Source organism: Hakea prostrata, chromosome 6 (genome assembly GCF_041222555.1).
Source record: "Hakea prostrata isolate BN-2017 chromosome 6, UWA_Hpros_2, whole genome shotgun sequence".
In the NCBI taxonomy this organism is placed as follows: Eukaryota; Viridiplantae; Streptophyta; class Magnoliopsida; order Proteales; family Proteaceae; genus Hakea; species Hakea prostrata.
In genome coordinates this window covers 29,892,236-29,917,043 of record NC_142605.1, presented here as the reverse complement: position 1 = coordinate 29,917,043, position 24,808 = coordinate 29,892,236, and the positions used below count along the sequence as shown (strand labels likewise).

Genomic DNA, 24,808 nt, shown 5'->3' with positions numbered 1-24,808 from the left:
TATTGGCTGCTCTAATACCAGCATTTGGTCACCAAGATATGGTCTTCTTCTGGCACAAGTAGTTTTACATTGCAGTTCAATGAAGACTTGGAGTAATTGTTCAGTGAGGACAAACTTGGGAACAAGTATAATTATTTGAGCCTTTTTTGAATTCTGTTTTCTGTTGATTAATACAGAAGCAGGATTTGCAGCAGAAAAGAACAATTTCCATTGGAGCATGGGAAGAAATAAGGTGCTGACATTATATAAAGGTGTACAGAGGCCCTTTTCAATTATATGAATGTAACAGTTGAATTTATACCATGTTTAGAATTCAGATTATCCACCAATGATCATATAAAAGAGGACAACAACATTAGGCATTCCTTTATTTTCAAGAGGGAGTCATTAACCCTAGATCCTGTCACTTTTGTGACGAGTGTGAACAATGCAGGCTGTGCCAAGAATGTCTGTATATGTATGAAAGCAGGGTGGTTGCTTATTCATCCAACCAATTAGAATGGTTCGCTTTCAAGAATGAAATTGACGACTTTGACTTTGTCTTGAAGAAAAAGACTGACAGTTATGATTCAACTGCAATCAATCATCAGAAAACCACAAAAGAAAGCACTACTTTTCCCTAATGAATTCCACTTACTGCCTCAACCACAGCTGATAATCAGATCCTTTATCAACAAACTTCTGCCAGCTCCCTTCCAAATGATTCTCTTTTGATGGGTTCCAATCAAAATGTCCGAGCTTCATCACAAGTGTATCACCAATTTGCGCAACATAACCGTCATTGTTGGCATGGTATATCTTGACAGAGCTCCTGCAATGGACGCCGGCACGTCTCCTACACTCTATCAGCTCTGTTATGATGTCGCGAAGACCAAAATCATAGAAGTGGTCATAGAATATTACAGGCTGCAAAGTAATAGACAAAAGCCTTATCATGCTGGCAGTAATGATGAAGCATCGACCATCCAATGAAGCTACACTTGAAATAAATAATTTCCAAGAACAAAATTATTACTTAAGGTAAAGTTGCAGGGAAATGACAATTTAAATTGGCATTCTGAAAACATGAGGAGTAAGATCATTTAGTTTAATTTCCAAAGCATTCTGAATTCAAACATAAAACATGTCATCTGAATGAAAACAATGGATTCATTTCTTGCAAAGCTTTCTTAAGATGATAGTTTTTAGCTGCAGAATCTAATTGATGTTCAAGGATTTTAAATGATGATCCTTGATTACTGCTAGAACAAAGATAATTTCATTGGTACAGGGTACCCAATCTCAGAATATCCTTTCGTTTGCACTCCCAGTTGGCAGCCTCCTTCAGCTTGCTTTCTGTGTGACTCAAGCGCATCTTCGAAGCATATCGAAAAAGATAATGATTTTGACGGCCAGCGTGTCTATACTTATTGGGAATAGTTGCCACCTTAACCCCAAGAAATGAAAAAGTTAATCTGTGATTCACCACATTCCATGCCTGATTTGGTGTTGGGACACTGTTCTCTCTCTTTTGTTCTGGATTTTTTTCGTTTTCCTGATGTGACTGATGCTTTGTTTTTTCTCTCTTTACTTTAATATAACTTCAAATATTAAACCCCCCCCCCCCCCCCCCAAAAAAAAAAAAAAAAAAAAAAGAGCCCTGAAAATAGCCTACTTTAATGGAGTTGTACAGGTTTTCATTCGGAAGACAATATTTACGTAGTCACAGGTTGACATCTAAAATTACAGTCAAATCCCAACATGACAAGAAAAAATAAATATTCTAGATGTAGATGCCAGGGTTGGTTAGGCCTTAAGAGTTCAGGATCTGATGGTTATGACATATGATTAGCCAATGTTTCTTCTTGGCTTGGCTAGGACATGAGGATTCAGGGTCTTGGGAGAACTTTGTTAGGTGTAACCACACCAAACTCAACAAGAGGGTTATTGAAATGCAGCACTACTAATTATAATCTACAAGCTAGTCTCAGGAATTTCTAGATAGGTTAGTGAAAGTCTAAAAGCATTTTGTTAATTTGTCAAAGGCATGTAGTTATCCAAAACGTGAAAATAAGAGTGTGTTTGACTTTTTGTTTTTAGTAACAGTGGGTAAACTTTGTAGCTAATACTACCACTTAAGGCTCAGGTTTGGCTTCATAAAATTAGTCTGAGCCTAGTTTTTTCCTAATGGAGTTAAAGAGCAAGGGAGCAGCCATAAAAAGTGGGACAGACATCACCCATAAATAATGTTTTTGATCAGCAGAGAACTAATCATATTGGGATATTTTCCTCAGTTTGAATTGTGAACTAGGTATGATTGCCAAGGAGTCCTGAAAAAGTGGTTTCTTTTGGTTTCCCTTCTTTCTCTTATTATTTCCTACAGTTGCAAGTTGAACATTCTCTTTCCCCTGAGGCTACATCCAGTTGGGAAATAAAATGAAAACAAACATAGATGAAAACCTGTGCAGATAATTCAATAGCATTCAAAATATGGTTTATATAATATGCAATGGATTTGGAAGGAAAAGAAAATTCATTTGAGAAGTTAAATGATCCTATCTTGTATGAGATTAAGGTAGTCACACAACCATATTTATAAAAATAAAATACAGCAAAATGAAGTAAGAAAAGTAATTTTCGTTTTGAATTAATTACACTTCCCATAGCTTTGCTTGCAACCAGATGGAGCTTGAATGCATCTCCGATTTCGAAGACTTGGCCAACCACTAGTTCTTTTTTTCTTTTTTTCTTTTTTTTTTTTTTGGGGGGGGGTGGTATGTGTCTGTTTACTGTTTTTTTGGAAGAATTCTATCATCTAAACAAATACAGACAAATAACAAATAAAAAACATAGAATAATGTAAAACAGACTATCCAACTGCTTCCAGATGTTGAAGAAGACTATAAATACCGTTCCAGGGTGAGTTAAAATGTATGCATATCCCTGTGCGAGCTTATCCCGAGGAAATGGCCAGTGCCCCTGAAATTAAGAAGGCAAAGTGAGTTTCTTATAAGTGATGCTTTCCATTTGGTCCTACATGAACGCACTTTGACCAACTAAAATAAAGCAATGCCAGGTTTTTATCTATTTTTGGGTTAGGGTATAAATGTTGTCTCAATTACTAGGTTTTGGAATCAAACATGCAGTTCGTCACAGCAAGATCATCCTGTTAGTGGAGAAAAATTAAAAATTATTGATATCTGTTCTCCGCCAATGCATCCATCATCTGAGGCCCTCATTAGGTTGCCACATAATCAACAAGTAATCTAGAAAGATACTTCTATCAGTTCATGTATGAATTGTTTCCACACCCTAATGCTAAGGGTGTCATTTCATACCATGTACCATCTACTGAAACCAAATTCATACCATACCATACCATGTTGAATAAATTTGGAACAGTATCAATATGGAGAAAATGATAAAAGTGAACGATACTGTACCAAATATCAGTACCATTTTGTACCAAATAAATATGGTACGGTAATTGTATGACATACTTGTACGATTGGTATCCAGCACCATACTGATACTGTACTGAATACAGGTACCATTCCAAATTGACACCCTTACCTAACATCAATCAGTTTATAAAGGCACAAAAAGCTCTAACAGTGATAGCCATTACTTGGAGGAATATAACTCGACTTACATGGAGCCTAGAAGTGTTTCTTGCGCGAGTGAAGGATTCTCCTTTTGAGAGGACTGAACGAATGAATAACTATTAAGGCGATCAAAGATCAGGGCTTCTGTTTTCTTTACAGAGTTCGACTATAGCCTCGTCTATACAACCATATCTAGGGAAGCACCAATCTGAACGTGGGTAACAGAAATACAGACACCAGTGCGGGTTCTATATAGATCCAAGATCTGTTACCGCGGAACAGTAACTGACTTTTGGATATAGGATGAAACTCATTGTTTGATTTGTCCAGTTCAAGTTGACAGGCCAATTCATCCAATAAGCGAGGCGTAGGCTGATTAAAAGTCTAGATATGCCTTGACCTGTTGTGTAAACAAAGACGCATAGATCCGTTGTTTTTTAGGCTGAGTATGAGGTTAACCCAAGTCTGAACACCCCCCCCCCCCCCCTTCTTTTTTTCTTTTTAAATAGAAGTTTTATCTTAAGATGTAAGTATGGATTAAATGGGCAAAATGCCAATTTATAATAGTGGTTTATGGTTTTGAAATGTTCAACCTTAGTAAGTCGATGTACATTTTTGGGTGGACAATTGTCAGTTTTGTTTCTTGTACAGCCCATATCAATTCTACATCATATATATTCAGTGTTAATTGCTGGTCTGTAGGTGGCTTCCATGGTACCTTTTCTATGGCCAGATAAGGTCGCCCCCTTTTGTTTTATGGATATTTCCTGGTGATGTCACTTACTCTTAATGGGTTCCATATTTACATGAAAACAAATAATGTTACACATGAAAACAGGCCAGTATGTGTGTCGTGGTGTGTGTGTATGCGTGTGTGTGTGTTTTTTTTGTGTGTGTGTGTGTGTGTGTGAGAGAGAGAGAGAGAGAGAGAGAGAGAGAACCTGGGTTGACCCTGTATCATGATTCTCTAAAAACGTGACAGCTCGTGAGGGCCACCATCCCATTACTCCAGTTGGCTTCCTCTGAGGATCTATCAACCTCCAATATTGGTTATGCAGAGCTGAATGAAGTATCCCCTGCCAACAAAAAAGTATCTTGCTGAAGGCTGGTGAACCAAGGATTGGGTGGATGATACCATAGAATATAAGGAAAATGTCTGGACGTATTTCAGTCTCCTTGGCAGCTGGCTTCTACATGCTTCAAGAGCATGGCAGTTGCTTTCAATCTTTTCTTAATTGGAAAATTTTATTTATTCAGGAAAGGTTTCAAGAGAGAAAAACTGTGAAGTGGATGGCCTGCATGGCAGCATATATCAAAGATGACTTCAAATTAATTCAAAAATGGATGATGAACTACCAGTTTCCATTATTTCAGATTATGATCAACGCATAGGTGCCTCCTGAAGATAAGATGATTGACAGAGTCACAAACACAGTTTTATCAAGGATGCCATCCACAGGAATAGCTTTTTGTTTGCAGGACCAGAAACTTGCCAGAGTATGCTAAACACAAGAAACCCTTCAGTAAGGCATAAAAATGGACCAGAATAAGAAACTCACAAAATTCTGACCCAAATTCAATTATCAACCAACCACAGACAACCTTGTGACTGCATCATCCAAAAAAGAATACCCTGAAATAGATAAAACAAATCAAGGAAGAGGACCTCTGAGCAAGTGTGGTGCTCTACAGTCTATTCCCCCCCCCCCCCCCCCCAAGGGCGCCCACCCTCACAAAATATATATATATATATATATATATATATATATATATTCATCGTATAAATCATTGTTTCGCTTAAGGTTTAAAGTATCCTCCCACCACAATACCATATGATACTAGCCGATACGTATCCATATTTGACCCAACCGAATGATACATCTCGATACGTGTCTCCATTAAATTACACTAAAATACATTAGCCAAAGCGACACAATACTCGATACAGGACAATACGTCTCTTAAAATCACCTGACCGATACAATACTCAATACCGATACTTTAAAACTTGGTTTCACTCACCTTTAAAAATCTATTCTTATAATATATTTGAAAAGGAGTACTGTAACCTTAAGCTGAGAGAGCCTTTCCACTTAAATCAGTAATGGAATTCATCAACCAATAATTCAAAGTCCCCCAAGAACTAGTTTACCACCTTACCTGGAAAGACTTCACAGCATTCACAAACAGAACTTTTTCTAGAGCCAATCAGAACTGAAACTAAAGAATATTGAGGTTAACCAAAGCAATTATGAGCTTGAATTCTAAAATTAAATAATTGCCGATCTCAAACTTGTCATGTTTCCAGGAAACATTCAGGACTCCCTCCATTCTTTTTGGGCCATCTACTTCATTACTATCATCAACCAAAATATCTATGGCATACATGGCATTTATGATCTGGTTTAAGAGTCTTCATATTTTTCAGATAATGACAAAATCATTTCTAAGTATTAGCTTGTTTGTGTCCTAGAGACTGCAAACTTCTAAAATCAAGTATTTAGTATTCACTATAGGAAATTCTTTGTGTGTCCAAACTTCATAAGAAGGAAAATAAGATAAGAGAAAACAGTTGAAACAATACAACACACAATAAATGCATCTACATCTGTAAAATAATTAGGCGAAATTGCAAAAATTTTCCATTCTTAACACAATTTAATAATTTATGAATCTTTCATTTAAGCTTGTACACACTCAGCCTCAGACCAAAGCAGCAACAAGTTCTTCTAATCAACATCTAGTAATCAACACTGAGATCCATGAAAGCTTATCTTCCACTACAACATTTTGGGCTCAAAATTGGAATTGAATATACTAGAGAAGAGTAACTGATCATTTATTATGGTTAAAAGCAGATTATAATTTGAGGAAGGGAAATTTTTTATGCAATTTTAAATTTCTAACCACCATACTCATGAACATCCCTTCTGTATAAAAAGCTCCAAAATCATTTAATTAAGTGCTTCACCGGATATCCGCAAATTACCTTTGTAGTGACATCAAAAGCAGACGAAGTGCCACCAGTGGCATTAATCCAGTTAATGATACGTTGCCGATGCGCATCTAAGCAAGCAAATGAAGTCAGAACATCAGGATCTTAAGATAGATGGATTCTGGGGCTCAATATATAGTGAATCCCCTAAAAGGTAAACAACGTAAAAGCTGCAACTAAAAACCTAAAGCAGTAGAAAAGATATAAAATGCTACCCACCAGAACTCATGGATAAATTAACCTCAAAAGCAAATAGCATTTTATTGTACTTTGTGTTTCGAAAATATCATTTCAAGCAGTCTCTAAAAGCTACTGAATTTTCCTATGATTTGATCTTGAAAAGTGGAAAGTATTTGTGAAGAACATCGCAGTTTGGAGTTAAAATTCTTTCAGCCAATAGAAAAAAGGTGCTCCAGCATTGAGTATACAATATCATAGGAATAGAATTTGTGAAAAACACTGACCTCAGGTTGTGTTTCTCCGCCAAATTTTTAAATGTGTCCTGGAATTCCCAACCCCCCTCCCAAAAAAGGGAAGATTTAACTGCAACAAGGAAAAAAAGTTTCTACCTTGATTGTAACAGAGATTGCCTCCTTCATATGCCATATTATCCCAATATTCTCCTATAGCAAACGCAGGATTTGACACTTCTATATATTCTTTCACGTATGCACCTGAGAAGCCTCTGCAAGAAACCAGAATGGTCTTGCCATTATGCTACTGTCACAAGGCTAGAGATTATGAATACAAGAAATACAACACTGGAGCTTGAAACATCTGTCATATATTTGATTAAAAGGGATATGACGTAGATTCTCAATTCTGAGAATTTAGAAGTTAAAAGGGATATGAAACTTCTTGTGCACATCCCTGAGAATTGAAGGTTGGCAATTTATTGGGCAGAACAGTAAGGTATTCTCCATGTACTGAGAAATATTACCCTTTATTTTTTATATTAAGAACTACTTCTGCACAAGTTATAAGTAATTGAATTAAACCAAAAAATACAGAAATAGATTATGCTAATGTTCTACGCATACAAAATAGCTAGAAACTTGTTATAGAAAAAGAGGGGATGGGAAGATTGGCAAGGAATCATTCACCTTACGAAGTCAAGGCGCCACCCATCAAAACCAGTCTCATTGCGAAGCCAGTTTAACCACTCCTTGATGTCTTTGCGCACAAAATCCTGGGCATGATCAATGTTTGGTGCCGCATGAAAGATATCACCTACACATGTAATAGAAATTGAGGTCATTGACAAAGCATCAAACTATATTAGCTTAATAAAAGCTGGTACAGTATAAAGCGATAAAATGTGTCAATCAGATACTGTTTACCAAGGAGTCAGATACTGTATGAAAGACAATCACACTGAAAACACAATTCACATAATTTGTCCTGCAATATCTGTGTCCATGGATGAAGATAGTTCAGGAAATATTCCATTAAACAAAGAGTTACACCTATAACTACTCTTTATGTTACCCAAGAAGTCATGAGAGCATGTTCCTGATAGTCTTCTAAAACTATCCTAAGTAGGTCCACTTAACTTTAACTTTCATGGAAGGTAGCAAGATATTTACTTTGCTTATGGAAATACAAAACTCATTCATCTTAAATGAGATCAGATATTGTCCAGTAATTGTAGCTGTGTGTCAATATACAGTGTTGTAATCTTGTAGACCCTTACTTGATAAATGTTTATAACACATCAGGTTGTCATCCTTGGTAATTATGAAAGGTATGATCATGTGTTGTTGTGCCACTAGAATTTGAACCCTTAGTGCAACATCGCCACGTCTTAGAATCCATTTGGAGCTCTATCCGCGTGAGCCTGCACCTGCAGAGGGTGTTATGTGTTCACATCATGGTTCGAACTCGGTCTTGGTGGCCAACTTGATGGTCCAAAAAACCAAGTAGAATAGATTTAGGAAAATATCCTTGTTCATCTAAGTGGGTTTTTGACCCAGTTTAGGTCTAAAACATGGTATACAGCCCATTTTGGGCCTTTTGAACACAACGGTTAGATCAGGTTCTGCAAAAGCGGAGTCCAAAGATGATTATGACTCCAGACAATAGGTTGTAAATTGTTTGATGTACTAAAAATCTAAAATCCCTGATTCTATGCATATTTCACTGACAGAAGGAAATCAAGTTTTACATTCGATTTAAAACAACATCAAAAACTATTAGCGATGGGAAAATGCAAAATTCATCAACCTAAACATAATTCGCACAAGTCACAATTCACTTGACTCACTTATACATCAGATATGAAAGAGTTCAACGATTTATACATGATTATACATCATTCCACTGTTCAAATACAGAAATGTAAACTACAGACTACATCACTCTACATTTTGAAGCATGGTAAAGAAAATCCTGTGCTCGTACCAAGTAGGGTTCCCATGTCTAAGATTTCAAATCTAACTTTTCTTTTTTTAGGATGAATAATCTAGCTTATTTTATGTTGTAGATGTTGCAGGAAACAAGTACTAATGCTCTAGTGAATTTTCCCTTAAAAATGAGCCAAGAATGGAATTTCTAGCACACCGAGAGCCCAAACCACCAAAACTAATGAGGTCTGTCGAGATCTCATTGGTTGCAGTCAAGGTCTGGACATTTTATGAAATGGGTTAACCAAGATCTAGTTTTGACTGAGATCTCGTACAAGATATTGCACTTTCTTGACTTGCATCTGGTATCATCTAGGTCAACCAAAAAAAAAAAGAGATATTACTGAGATCATGGTGAGTCCTCAAATAGCAATCGCTAAACATTGTTGTAGGCTTGTAGCCATCACTTAGCAGCTTGAACTTTTGGGATAAGCGGTTGTAAAAATGATATAATTGCTGAAAATTGGTAGAGTAAATATCAAGTCACTTACACTCCATAATGAATACTGTCTCTAACCATTCAAATGGTGATGGAGATCAAGACAGGGTTCAACGAAAAGGGACAAATGGTTCCACATACTGAAATTAATAAAATTCAACATAACTAGAAGCCATGCAGTAGCAAGATTGGATATCAAGTTACACCTGAAGCGTCGGCAAATATTTCCAAATCTACCTGAAACTGCAGCTTTCCATATGACATTAACCGACTAATAGAAAGGTATTGGTAAGAATGCATATGAGGCTACATCGTACATCTGCAACTTTGGTAGTTATTACCAAATTGACTGGAAGCTGCATCATTCCATATAACAACAAATGCTCCAATGGAAGGCACACGGTGACTGTTGTGCTTCTTAACCATATCATGTAGATTAATTTGACTATTTATCCTGGGAAAAATTGAAGTGAAAACAACTTGGTTTTTACAGAGGTTGAATTTTCATACCAGTAGAGGGATTCCCACGGCCTTGGAAGTTTGGATCATCACAAACAATTGCTTCAGGTCCCCATGCAAGCTTGCCACCAAAAATATTCCAGACTCCATTTGGACTCTGAAATCAATCAAGCCAATCACAACCATCAGTGCGCCTAAAGAGGTGGTGCAATAACACCTCATCCATGAGTTACACCTTAAGAAACAGCCCCAACCACCAAAAGTGATTTACAATAGAAAATTAGCAATTCCAAGTAAATGAGGCGAAAAAAACAGTTTACTTAGAGAGGTCAAACAGAGGTTGCATCTTCATATCCCTTTTACACATAATGGTTCTAGAAATTGATTTTGTACCCAACTAGATCAGCCAAAAAACCAAGTGGCGCTGAGATATCTCCAGGTTGGTGCTTTTTCTTTTTGCAAACTCAAAGCCAGGTTTCAGAGAGAAGCATATAGTTACAGTAAAGATCTCACTAAGATGTTAACTGGAATCCCATCTCGTCTCAGATTGCAAAAAAAGAAAAGATGTTACAGAGATCTTGGCAAATTTTTTATCTATGGTACACATATTAAAGGAACTGAGTGACAATGCTGGATTTCATCATCTACCAATCAGGAATGTGATATGCCTTTAAGGACAGACATTAAAAGGTCTAACAATAAGAACATAACTCACCTGTTTATGTGCACATCGATGATTCAATACAACATCTCCCAAGGCCTGGTCGAACATATAAACATTTATAAGAGCAAATACAGAATACAGATTATAATTATAAGGGGGAGGGGGAACTAATTTTGCAATTGCAAAATATAAGATCATGATCAAACTGCTAGTGCAGAAGCTGACAAGCATTTTTCAGTGCTCAACATTGTTATTAATCAAGGTACTATAGAAATATGCCCACTATATTGCCACTTGAAGTAATACTCTCCCACAAGTTCTTCCAAATTCTCCATCCTTTTCCTTATCCTCATCTTTTTCCTTCTTTTTTTTTTCCGCTAAAAGGATCATTATATTAAGCGAAGAAGAAATATTAAAAATACATCAATTAATACCGTATAAAGAACCAACCTCCCTTACCCGCAACAACTGTTGCCCCCAATACACCCTTCCTCACTGGTTCCTACTCAGATTAGAAAACCACTAACTTATAAAACGAAATCTAGGACGTCTAGAGGCATCCACATCAAGTTCATTAAGGATTGAAGCTGACCAAGGAATGTTAATATCAAAAGTTCCTGTTCTAGCTGCCGAATTTGCCAAAAAATCTGCCACTGTATTAGTTTCACGATAGCAATGTGAAATCTTCCAATATATAGTCAACAAATATTCTTGTAACTCTCTCCACATATGAAAGATATACCAAGGTATTTTCTTTTGCTGTATTAAAGTCACCACAGCTTATGAATCACTTTCTACCCAAATCTTTTTAATTTGTAAATGCCTTGCCCAACGTAATCTGTGAATGAAAGTTTCCAATTCAGCCTCAAATTGGTTTTAACATTTAAAAAAATACTGAAATTGAAAACCACCGCAACAACTTAATTTCGAAATACTCCTCCACCGCCAGACCTTCCTGGATTGCCTAAAGAAGACCCATCAATATTTAGTTTAACCCAACCTACAGCAGGAGGACACCAAAAAATTTCTTGTGGAGGAGCAGCACTAAAAACAGAGAAGTGAATGCCCAATCTTCTTGCATCCAAAAAAATGGTAGGAGTTACTTTTCTTCCATCCATTTTAAAGCCAAACTGTACTAAGTCTGAAAAAATTAAACTCACCACCTCATCAGTCCTGAAATTTAAATTTTCAAACCGGATTTGATTGCGGACCATCCAAAGAAAGTATAAAAGCAAACAACATCCATTAATCCAAGCAGTCTGTAAAGGAGACTGTGAAGCTTGGTGTTTCCAAGCTTTAAACGACTCTACAATTGAATCTTTTACTGTCCAACTATAACCAAACTTTGCTGCAAAAGCTTCTCCACATCCACGTGAAAATGAGCAGTGAAGAAAGAGATGTCCTATGTCCTCTAAAGCTTTACCACATAGATTACAACGAGAGGCCAGCATAATCCCTTTCCGAGTCAACAAGGCATCAACAAGTAGCCTATCATGAAAAAGTCTCCAACAGAAAACTTGTTGTCTAGGCTGCAAAGAAGTCTTCCAAATACTTTTAGCCCATTCCAGTTGTTCTCCTTTTCTACGATAGAGATCCCATGCCGATCGAAAACTAAACTCTCCCCCCACCGAACCTTGCCAATGACAAACATCAACAAAACCAGCACAAGGTACAGGATATAACATAATAAGAGAGATTACCTCTTGAAATTTAGCATTGTCCACTGACGGAAATCTCCACTCCCCTTGCTGTAAACAATCTGCAACAGTCAATTTCAAATGACCCTCTAAATCTAGAGGAATACCAACATAGTCTGCAATGGTAAAATTCCCCAACCATCTGTCAAACCAGAAATTTATATTCTGACCATCTCCAACTGACCACCGTTCATTAGCTTGAACAAAACCCCAAACCTTCCTCAATCCCAACATCAAAGATGACTGCTGCCCATAAATCTTTAAATTTCCCCTTTTGTCCACCATCTTCCCCTTTAAAAAATGAGCAAAAACAGAGTGTTTATGTTTAATTGTCCAAGCCAACTTGCATAAGGAAGCAAAATTGACATCTCTTAATCTCCGAATACCCAAACCACCCTCAGATTTTGGAGTACATACTTTTTCCCAAGACACTCGTAACCTTCTTCACACCTCTATACTCCCTGTCCAAATGAAGTTACGCATCCAAGCCTCTGCTTGAGAAATAATAGAGCTAGGCCACCAGTACACTGAAAAATTATGAATTGGCATGCTAGAAATAACTGAATGTACCAACTCCACTCTACCTGCCAAAGATAACAGCTTTCCACACCACCCTTGTAGCCGATTCTTAATCTTGTCTAAAACTGACAGCAATCTGACACGAGTAACTCTTCCTTTAAAAATATCTATCCCCAGATATCGAGTAGGAAAGAGAGCAATTGGGATATTTAATATGTCCACAATTTTCTGTTTTCGACTAGGAGGCACACGTCCAAGAAAAAGCTTACTCTTCTCCAAACTAATATGTTCACCCGAAAATTCTTGATACTTCGATAAGAAATTTTTCAAAGCTTTAACATAACATAAAGAAGCATTTGAAAAAATAAAATATCATCAGCATACATCAGAACGGAAGGAACTTCTACTCCCCTGGGACCTGGCAAAGCTCTCAATCTACCAGCAGCTATCAAAGAATGAATGCCCCTGCATAGTACCTCTTCTGCAAGAAGAAAAAGAAGTGGAGATAAAGGGTCCCCTTGCCGAAGCCCTTTCTCAACTCCAAAGAATCCAACTGATCCCCCATTCAATAAAACTGAGATTCTAGTAGACTGAAGCATCGCATGAAACCAACCAACCCATCTATCTGAAAATCCGAAAGCCTTCAAGACCAAGAATAAAAACTCCCATGATAGAGTATCATAAGCCTTCATAATATCAATCTTAATTCCCATCCCTCCCCCTCTAACAGAAGAATGTAAAATATTTGTAAGTTCAGAAGCGACAACAATATTTTCAGAAATCATCTTACCTTTCTGGAAAGCTCCTTGCTCCTCAGAAATAAGCTTAGGCAAAAGAGGACTCAGCCGAGAAGCCATTATCTTTGACAATGCTTTGCAAAAAAAATTCCCTATACATAGAGGCCGAAATTTGTCCAGTGTAGCTGCATTGTTCACCTTGGGAACTAAAGTGAGGAAACAATTATTTAAACCTTTCGGAAGTTTTCCTTTTCGAAAGAATGATCGAACAGCAGCCCCAAAATCGGCTGAAACAATATCCCAGCATTTGCGGAAAAAACTTCCCGGAAAGCCATCTGGTCCTGGAGAACTGTCAGGATCTAGGTCCCATACCACTCCTTTGATCTCCTCATTAGAGGGCAAACCTTCAAGTAATAAACAATCATCATCCATCAGCACTTTTGGAATCACAGACAACAACTCTGGGTGTCCCAAGTAGGAACCAGCTTTATGATAGTTTTCAAAGTAAGTCACCACATAATCCTGCAGTTCAACCGAACTTGATGTCCAAGTGTCATCCATTCTTCGCAAAGATTTAATAGAGTTTTTATTCCTTCTAAGTTTGGTAGAGAGATGGAAAAATTTTGAATTCCTATCTCCCTCCCTCAACCACCTGACCTTTGCTTTCTGCTAAAGAAGAGAGTCCAAACGATCCATTGCTTGTACAAGTTTTGACTTCAAGGAAGCCTCTTGATCAAAATATTCATCTATCATATCAAGTTGATCAATATTAGTTTGAAAGGATGCTAGATCTTTCTCCACTTGCTGTACTTCAATAAAAAGATTAGGAAATGTCATTTTTGCCCAAGCTTTAAGACGCTGCTTAACATTCTTCAATCTCTGTGCTAGTACAAAAATGGGATCACCAACAACCGGTTCCACCCAAGCCAAACGAACCACCTCCAAAAAAGAATCGTCAGTCATCCAAAAATTATTGAACCTGAAAGGAGAGTTTACTGGTTTGACACCTTTGTCAACAAAGACACAAATCGGAGAGTGATCAGACGAGTGATCTGTTTAGAATCACCAAACAACTCTAACCATCTGGCATTGAAGAAACTTCTATCAAGGACCGAACGAACATTACTAACTTTGCGTTGGTTTGACCATGTAAATTTCCTACCCGAAGATGAACTTCAAAAAGCTCACAAGCATCAATGGTAGCCTGAAAATCAGCTGCTGCACCCAATTGGAATTTGCTTGAACCCCTCCTTTCAGACACCCGTAACACAGCATTAAAGTCCCCCATAACAAAAAATGGTAAGCTGGACAAAGGGAGAGCAATAAGATCCTCCCAAAGCCATCTGCGATCAGATCTATCACAACAAGTATGAACCACTGATAGACCAAATTGGACACCTTGCCACTTGAATTGAAGAGAGAGTTGTTGGTCAGATGAAGAGAGAACAGAGGGCCGCTGCAACTCTCTCTTCCAAAAGACCCAAAGATTCGGAACTTTCTCCTGCCGAAAATTATACACAAAATTAGAAGAATATCCCAATCTATTAATAAAGAGAATTGGGCACTTACTAACATCCACTTTTGGTTCAGCGACACAAAAAATGTCTGGTTGATGAGTCATTAACAGCATTTTAAGGGCCCTCCTACTAGACGCATTACCAATCCCGCGAATATTCCAAAAGAAAAGCTTCATATCAACAGTTACAAAGCAGACCTTTTAAGGGCCCTTCTTCCTTGCTTCCTTTCACATTTTAAATTCCAAGATGGTATCAAAGCTACACGGTTTGAGAGTCATATTCTGAATCTTTTTTCTCCTCTCTCACACAGAAGTAGTTAGAGCTGGGGTATGGCTTAAAAGAATCGCACAAGGGTGCATATATGACAAGAAGAGGATCTCTAAATAGTATCCAAAAAAACAAAACTTGAAACTAACACAAACTAGAATTCTATATACATCTTAACATGAATTAGAATAACTATTATTCTAGTATCAATTACAAAACAACTCCCAAATTAAAGATAATGATGGGAACCCGATTCTATGGTTAGGGTTTCTAGTTTCCTTAGAAATAAGGATTCGTCCAAAATCTTCCAGCAAATAATCCAATGATTTTAAGGGAACCTATGGGTGGTTAGGGTTTAAGAAAAATATATATGGGTTGGGACAATAAGGAAGAAATGTAGTAGTAGGGTTTTGTCAGTCTTCATGAGATGTGTAAGAATAATGGGGAGGATGGATAACCAAGATGAAGATATATAGGATATTTAATAAAAAGGGAAGAATCAGGGAATGGTCAACATGGGCTGGATCTTGAGAAACCTACTTTTGGATCTTTTCCTTCTCTTTCTTTCTTTTTTTTTTTTTTTTTTTTTTTTTTGGGTTTTTCTGTTGCCGCAAGGCACGGGAGGGTTGGTAAAGGGCTGAGGAGGATCGCGGGGGTAGGGGAAGGGGATAGGGGAGTTGCACGGGGTGGGGAATGCTGCCGCTGTCTTGTGGGAGCAAGTGGGAGGGTTACCATTTGGTTTGGGGAGGGGTGGGGGTTGCCATATGGTTTGGGGAGGGTTGGTAAAGGGCTGAGGAGGATCTCGGGGGTAGGGGAAGGGGATAGGTGTAAAATCCAGCTTTTACCTAACCTTGACCCGACCCTGTCATTGTTATGTTTGTAGGTCCGAAGACCCGAAGTGGTGGTAGGAGGGACTTATGGGCCCTACTAGTCGATGACGTAATGTCGGGATTCCAGTTTATGGACATCGATGATGCTGCTCTTTCCTTGAGCACATTACCAGTGTTAAGTTAGAATCTGCGCACTGATGAAGAGCGAGACAGTTGAAATAGCAAACGGACTCCTGTGCATAATCCGAAGATACTCCCTAAAACTAGACCTCTTGAGTGAACTGTAGGAGAAAACACCATGCAATTTGACCTTGTATAGCCCTCCAAGTCCGCACCTAAAGTTGCTGAACTATTCTGTAAAATTCTGCAGAGATTGTTTTGGTCGATACTATTGGTCGATACCATCGACCAAAGGTATCAACCAACAAGTCTGCTGAGCCCAGATTTAAAGATTCTTGGAATATTCTTTTCTATTTATTTATTCCTCGAGACTGGAGCCCTATTCTTGCGTTTTTAACATCTGGGAACGTGAGAGAGCCTCCCAAGAACTCCTCCTTGGTAGTGGTGAAGCATCTTCTTCATCAATCATTGCCAACCACTCATTCCTACTTTCTTGTTCCACTTTAAAGGTATGACTCTCTCTCCTAATCACTTCCTCACTCATCTTTTCTCTATTTTACTATTGGGACCATGGCCAAGGTGCTGCAACCTTGCATACACCTTACCATGAACCTTCTAAACCCCATACAATGATGTTTTCACCGATATGACTATGATTGATTCGCCTCATGATCATTGACTACACATTTCCATGATTTATTGCTTACCAACTTGCTTTATTTATCAAAACAGAGATGAAGCTCATGATTAACCTAATCTATACCTTGCATATGTGCTCCATGTTACTTCTAAACGATTCCCTACCTAATCCCCCATGTTTTCCCCTAATTTGCATTGAGAGATAGCCAATGCCATGATCTACAACTCTTAACCTTAATATGTCAATTTGGGGATTTCCAAATGGACCATTGGATTATGAAAGTTTCTTGATAATTAGCTTCCCCATGTTGTGCTTAGTCTATCCTCCAAGTTTCATGTCAATCCGAGACCCGGAAGACCAAATCTGGGCAAGAATCCAAAAAGCCAGCTTGTTGTCCTGGAATTTGTTTTGGTCGATACTATTGGTCGATACTATCGACCAAATGTATCGACCAATGAGTGTCGTTGTCAACAACTTTTGCCTAGTTCCGATTCGTTTGATCTCCGATTGTTCTGATTTCTTCTCTAACCTTTCATATATGCTTGTTTAGGACTTTAAGACTATTTTGGCCACTTGCTTGTGATCTTGGACCATTCTCTTCTCCGATTCAAGGTAAGGATAGTTATCGATGTAATTACCTAGAATATGGAAATCTTGACTTGGTATTCCTAACCTAGTAAATATAGTTTCTATTTCATATTCTTATCATGTTAGACTTGCTACATATGTCTTTCAACAGTAGCTTTGTGTTTACATTATATTACTTCAATGTTTTATCATGTTTATCAATTTCAATATATGATGACTTATGTCAATGTCATGAATTGAATGTTTATTATGACGTTGTATCTTGTGAACTGATATGATGAACTTGAGCATGTGATTGCTTAAGTATAACTCGGGATTGAGGGGTACCCTACTGGTGCTTCTGTCATTGGACATCGGAGGGAATAGTATGGGATATTCTCCGAAGGTGTCCATTGACGCTTTCCGGGTTATTGAACGACATGCATAGGACTTGTCTAGATGTATGGCTAGGATGTCCCTATCATATCAGACCCGATTCGGAAGGGCATTGAGACCGAACAACCCGTGGTAGTAGTGTGGATTTGTGAGCGCTCAAGACCGGTATCCACTCTGTGAGAGGACATAAATTGCATTACGGTTACCCGAAAGGGGCCATTTATTGGTAGAGTTACAAATGGTTAGACTTGGGCTCACGGGCACTCAAGACCGGTGAAATGATCCGTGAGAGGGACGTGAGAGCTTCCCGTTTACCATTTGTGGATGACCAATAGGGTTGATGAGTCCGGTGAGTAATATCCGTGACTCTAGTGTGAAGGATACCGGAAAGGATCCCGAGAGGGGAGGAATGGAAGTATCTGGAACTGGCATGATATGATTAAGTAGATGACTTGCATTGGGCTAGGCTATACCTTGACATGCGCCAATAATTAGACCAAACGGTGATGTGAGAGAGCGGTGACTGAAACCCCCAACCATGGATTTGTCCGAGAGGGATGCAGAACCCAATTCCCCCCGGTGATGAGTGACTGAGACTACCTAAAGAAGTATGGTGCTATGACTTAAAGCATGTCTACCATAGATGACCAGCATACTTAGAATAAAATCATATTGCATTATATGCCTCATATCATCTGCATCATTTTATGATTATCTTGTGGTTTATGTGTGGTGGAATAACTTCCTTGCTGAGTTCTCTTGAACTCATTCCTTTTCTGTTGCAATATTTTGTTAGGCTATTCTACAGGTGATTACTCTGATGGCACCCTCCCTGAGGCAGACCCGGATACCTCATACTACCATCCGGAGGCTGGCTACGTTGAAGACTTCGGTGACCATACCGAAGAAGATCACCAGGCGTACCAGGGTTAGCCCCGGAGTTGTATGGGAGCGGTCATGTTGGGTCTCCATGGTCCTCAACTTTGAAGAAGATATATTTATTGTGGAGGAGACTTATGAGTAGTTACCTCTTCTTTTGTGACAGTATACTTAGAAGAATTGTAATAACTTTAACTTACCTTTATAACTTGAGACTTGTACTTAACTAAATTTTGACCTCACTTCTGTTTGGTGAAGGAGTGGATTCCGCCCACTGCCTTCTTAATTTATCTGATTTGATATTTATTTCCGCACTCTGATTATGTCTGATATCTTATTTCTGAATTCCATGATCATTCATTGTTAGTTTATGATTATTATCTGTTCATGATTGTATTATCGTCGATGTGGATTATGTGGTCCCTGAACTATGGATCTTCGGGGCTGTGGATCACATCCCGGGTATGCCAGATAGGGTACCGGCTGGGTGGATGTGACAATAGGGGAGTTGCACGGGGTGGGGAATGCTGCCGCTGTCTTGCGGGAGCAAGTGGGAGGGTTGCCATATGGTTTGGGGAGGGGTGGGGATTGCCATATGGTTTGAGCGGCCTAGGGTAGTGCACAGAACAGGGGAGGGGCAGGGAAAGGCTTGCGGGGGTCTAAGGGAGGTGGCAAAGGGGTAGGGGTTTGCTGTAACTGCAGGGTAATGAGAGGGGAAGGCTGCGATGGTAGGAAAGGGGTTTTCTAGGGCTTGCAATGGGATTGGGAGAGTATGCCTTAATTTATAGCCTATTAAAACTTAAAAGAACTTAACACTTAATGGGATTCCTTTATAGATTAAGATCTCACCACAATAATCAGAAATAAAAATTAAAAGATCAAATGGTTCCTAATTGACACATTCTAAAATAAACTTTTAAGTAACTCAAAATTCTAATGTAAAGAAGTTCACTTGAAAAAGAACTCCTTAAGTCACTCAATTACTAACTGAACCACTAACTCAAATTAAGACTTCATAACAAAATTTGACTCTAGAATTAAAACTGAATTCCTAAAATTAAATTCCAGCAACTAAATAGGGCTCAAAATGCCCAAAATAACCTCCATAGGGGTTTGGCCAGCCTAGGGAGGCTTCTTAGATGCATTTTGTGGGCCCAACTTAGGGTTTCGGCCAAGGGAAGAATTCATGTTCACATCAAGTAATTTCCCTAGTGGTCTCTGCTGAACTGAAAGCAAAGTTAGGACCTGGCTCTTCTAGGTCAGGGTTTCCAGTGTAGGCAAAATCTGTCCAACCAGAGTCCTACTGCAGCACCCCCATCTCCACCTTCCACCCCGTTCAGCAGAAAGGAAAAAAAAAAACTCTACAAGGACATGCATGACATGTAAAACTTAAAGTTTGCCAACATACCAAAAGGTTTTGTGCATGCATTTCCTCAATACAATGTTTGAGCTCTTCCTCAGAACCATAAGCTGAGTTTAAGTTGTACAGATCTGAAGGCATATAACCTGCATGATGTGTTATATTTGTGAAAACCAGGATGAATAATTTTGAGAAAACTGGATCAAAAAGGACCAAAGTGTAGAGGTGTTGAGTAGTAACACAGACGCATCAAGAACACTGTATATCCTTTTGGATAGGCCAATAGCTGTTAGCAGTAAGCATACCTTGAGGACCAACTGATTCAGTTGGTGGTGGAAACCACACTGCTGTCATCCCACATTGAGATAAATCAGCAGCTTTAGGGGCAAGTTCAAGGTACCACTTTCTTCTCCAGCTTTCCCAGTTGAAACCTTGAAACTTCACACAGGAAGCAAGATTTCAAAATCCACAGGAAGGAAAAATATCAAATAGTATTACAGCTGCAAGGACTGAACCATCTTTTCCCTTGGTGGATTGCATGCCTGTTTGAGCAGAAAAAGAACTAAAGGCAGTGCCATGATATTTTTCCTTTAGATTAACCCCAGAAAGTGTGCCAACATTATTGCTCATAAGATACAAAAATGATGCAAGACATAATTAATAGATCATATGGGAACAGCGGACTACTTTTGCAACTCAGACTAGGTATAGAATCATGTTCAATTGGGTTTTTGCCTGGTAAACATAAATGAGTTATGAATGCTAACTTTTATACTTAAAAAACATATTTCATTAAGACACTCGAGCATTTAAAACCTACATTCTCCAGTCATATTTGCAATATTGTTTCTATAAATTCTCTCATTGGATTTATCTAAGTCACCTCCTGGCCCAGCCTGTCAGAATTCTCGTTTCTATTACTTCTGTCATTGAATTTATCCAAGTTATCTCCTGGGCCAATCCTGTCACCCCAGGTTTCAGTGGTGACAGGATCAGGCTTTCAGTGGTGCGGTACCTAAATCTTGTGCTATGTGCTGCCATTCTGAATTCAGTTGTCAGTAGCCCTTCAACGTGAAGTCGTCTCTTTTGTGGGCTAAACTCATATTTTGGCTGGTGGGATGGGAAGGAGGCAAATGCCACATGCCTCATACTCATCATTTTCCTTTCTGTGGTTCAAGAAGTTATCAGCACTGATTGATTAGTTAACAATAATCTTTCACTTTGAAGACAAATTTTAGTCATATATCAGCATCTAAAACCTGATTCAGGATTCCTCAGATAATCCTTTTCATTTTGAATTTCAAACTTTGATCTCCCTTATAAACCATCACTTCAAAAAGTGGAGTGGCTAGATATTTGATCTTCCACGCAGGGGGTTTAGGCTCATCGTAGGGAAGCTAAAAGGTTATGTTGGTCAAGTAAAAAACTTTTGTTGAGTACCCTTCAATACTAACAATTTGACCAATTAAAATATTGATGGGAAAATCTAGATATCGTTAAGAAATACATTATGGAATGTTTTACAGAAATTAGATAAAAAAATTGCGAATTCCATTTCAGTAAAGTTCTCTTACATATTTTTATCCATTTCTAGTATAATCCTGTAGCTCCAGGAGAAACTATCAAGGATGTTTAGATGCTGACCTTCCATGTGGTTTGTATATGGATTCTGAAGTATCAAGGTTAGCATGATCCAATTATTTGTGCCATGCTGACTCACTTGACCAATATCAAGACTTGAAGTCACCTTTAGTGTGATTGGTTCAATAACAAAGACAGACAACTTGAAAGAGAAATGAAAATGGAGAATGAAACTTCACAACCATACTATAGATTAATGACCTCACATGCATTACTAACAAGCTACACTGGAAAACACCAACAAAAAATTTTAGATTATATAAATTATGATTCAAACTCCAGTCAAGTAATCTATTGCATGGACTCAGCCTAACATACTATCTTTTCCTTTTATAATTAAGATAATACTACATATTATTCTGTTTAATAAAAGTATGAGTGATTTACTAACCACAATCTCATGTCCACTGCCAGTGCCAGATTCTGCATGGAAATCCACATCAAAATCTACATTCTTATCCATCAATCTTGATTTAGAAATATAATGCTAAGAACAAAAGGAAAGCATGATCAGTGCAGATTGCAAGTGAACTAACCTAGTTTTGTTTGATCAGGAGTTCTCTGCCATCGGACAGATTTCCGCTGCAAAGAACGTTCCAAGGCCTTCCGTTTTTTCTCTATCACCTCTTTCTCTGTAATACGTTCAGTCAGTAAGTCCCCCTCTCTTGGCTTTTCCTGGGCAATGGACCAGACTTCATCAGGGCAGGGAAATTTCACAGACTTGGAAGATTCTCTCAAAGCTTCAGATAGATCAGTCTTCCTAGGAGGAAATGTAGGGCGTATTGTTTGAATTCTCCGGGCCATCCATTGGGGTATCTCTCTTCGAGGTCCATCACTAAGTAGTCTCCACTTTAATGTATCATCATCAGTCAAAAGATCTATCCTTCCACCATTAGCTACATAAATATACTCCTCATTCCCATCACTGAGAGGCCTTTCCTCCTGCAAAAGTGACTCTGCCACTTCTGCTCGCTGTCTCCATGTGTTGGCTGTAGCTTCACATGCCTTTAAGGATCTCTGCAAAGCTTCACATCTTCTCGTGAATGCTTGATCTTTTAAATATGTGGCTTCCTTTGCTGCTTCAACCACAGCATTGATGCCTGCCAGTTCAACCTCAAGAGCCTTGACAGCAGCTTTCTTCCTTTCTGCTGCATCTTTCATAGTTTTCTGACTTTTCTCCATCCATAACTTGGTTTCAGTCTCTGGTTGCATAGATTTTTCCCCAGTAACATTCTGAAGATCAAGCAGGGCTTTCTCTGCAGCACCAGCACGTAGATCAGATGCCCTTGCTTGTGCTTGAGCTTGTTCTAACTCTGACTTCAACCTATTGATCTCAGGAGCTGCCAGTACTGCTTTAGAATCCAAATCATTTGTGGTATTCTGTAATCCTAAATTCTCAGATCTATAACAAGTATTTTCGACAACTGGACTGAATTCATCTAAAAGCACTTCCAAAGCTTTTTTTGCTTTATAAGATACTTGCTCTGCCACAGCCAAAGCTCTGGCAATTGCATCTTTTGACTGTTCCACAATCGACAATATGGTACCTTCAGTGGCATTCCTTATCTGTTCTTCAATCTGATAAGCTGCTTCTGTTGCTGACGTCTCAGCTGCAGAAACCTTCACCCGAGCATTTTCTAATATGTGAGATGTAGCCTGATGGATGGCAAACTCTGCCATTTTCTCCACTTGCACTGCCAATGCAACAGCATCTTCTTTTGCAAAGACCACCTTAGATTCCAAAGAAAATTTCTCTTCCAGTGATTCCTGCAGCTTTTGATTAAACAAAGATTGAGCTCCCTCAAGTTCAGCAACAGCCAGTTCCTTGTCATGCTTTATGGTGTTAATATATTCCTTTTCTTTTGCTTCAAACCGAGCCAGTTCTTCTAGTAACTGGTCTCTCTCTTTTTCAATGGACTCCAGCCTAGCTCGGGTCTTCGACAAAACATTTTTAGTATCCAAGAGCTCATCTGTACATATCTCCAATAGGGCATTCTGCTCTGATGGAAAACTATCATGATCGGTGTTGCCAGTAGAAATGTTTGTATGCTCATCCTGCCATCAATTGCTAGAAGTCATGTTCTGTAACTTTGAACACTAACAAAGACACAAGAAAATCCAAAGGAAAGCCATACCTTGCCTGAGAAAACCAGAATTCTAGGTGAACGAAGCCCATCCCCTATAATTGAATATTCCCTGCACCATTTCCACTTACAATCAGAGTTCAGGTAATGGGTTATAACTGGGATGAGGTGAGAGATTGGTCTACCTTTTAATTCTCAAAGTACTTGTAAAAGCCAGAGGATGCGATCTAAGACATACAGTTGAACCCCAGCTCCAGGTTTTGCCAAAAACAATGGGATGAGGCAGAAAACAACGGAATGGTTCATTAGAACAGACAACTGATTCCATTTTATACCTGTGAATGAATCATGCTTCTGCTCTCTAAGTTAGTTGCAATTCATTCTCATCATACAACATTAAAATTACGTAGTCTAATATTTTCCAAGAGCAAACCCCAGCAACAAAATGCACTAGTAAGTAGTAACCCCAATAACAACTAGTAATTACTGCAACGAGTGAAAAGCATAACCACCAAACACAATAAGTTTAAGAATAACTCCAAAGTGTTCTTACCAATTGCAAAGTAAAATCTCCAAAACATCAACCCAATCACAGATATGCAACAGGGGGAAGCTGATAGATCAAACAAAACGTACACCTTAATCACTATTGATTTATTTTTTACCAAAAAAAATCAATCCATCAAAAGTGCCCATAATATAAACAATTTAAGCGAGATATCGGATCAAATGACAAACAAGCAGGAACGCATACTTATGATCGGAAAAAGAAAATTAATTAACCATAAAGGCACTGTATGACTGTATCATTGAATGAAACAATCACCATTAATGCCGTACCAGTAGCTACTTCTGAAAAGGGAGAAATCTAACCTGGTTCAAGAACTAAGACGCTCAAACTCCAATCTCACAATAATAAGGAACTTACTTGGAAGTCGCTTTCGTTTCTGAAGAGGACAATAGCTATGAGTTGAGAAATGAGAACAGTAAACTGTGTAGTCAAAGATGTAG

At 38.5% G+C, this 24,808-nt stretch overlaps 1 protein-coding gene across 5 annotated transcripts; it reads right to left on the bottom strand.

Moving 5' to 3' along the window:
- Positions 1-200: 200 nt before the first annotated feature.
- LOC149013228 (uncharacterized) lies at positions 201-24,808 on the bottom strand. Of its 5 annotated transcripts, none has more exons than XM_089157927.1 (16): positions 24,726-24,804; positions 24,351-24,410; positions 23,983-24,151; positions 23,849-23,909; positions 22,250-23,768; positions 22,105-22,136; positions 20,378-20,510; positions 20,121-20,218; positions 10,595-10,639; positions 9,931-10,036; positions 7,683-7,809; positions 7,149-7,264; positions 6,574-6,650; positions 4,526-4,660; positions 2,890-2,958; positions 201-906 (listed from the first exon to the last, which is right to left on the bottom strand). In XM_089157927.1, the coding sequence occupies exons 3-16, from the start codon at positions 24,123-24,125 to the stop codon at positions 634-636; spliced, it is 2,934 nt and encodes a 977-aa protein (XP_089014053.1). In that variant the 5' UTR covers positions 24,126-24,151; positions 24,351-24,410; positions 24,726-24,804; the 3' UTR covers positions 201-633. The 5 variants fall into 5 exon arrangements, with proteins under 5 accessions (XP_089014053.1, XP_089014055.1, XP_089014057.1 ...); XM_089157929.1 differs by having other exon boundaries at positions 23,983-24,132; XM_089157931.1 differs by having other exon boundaries at positions 23,983-24,132; positions 24,671-24,766.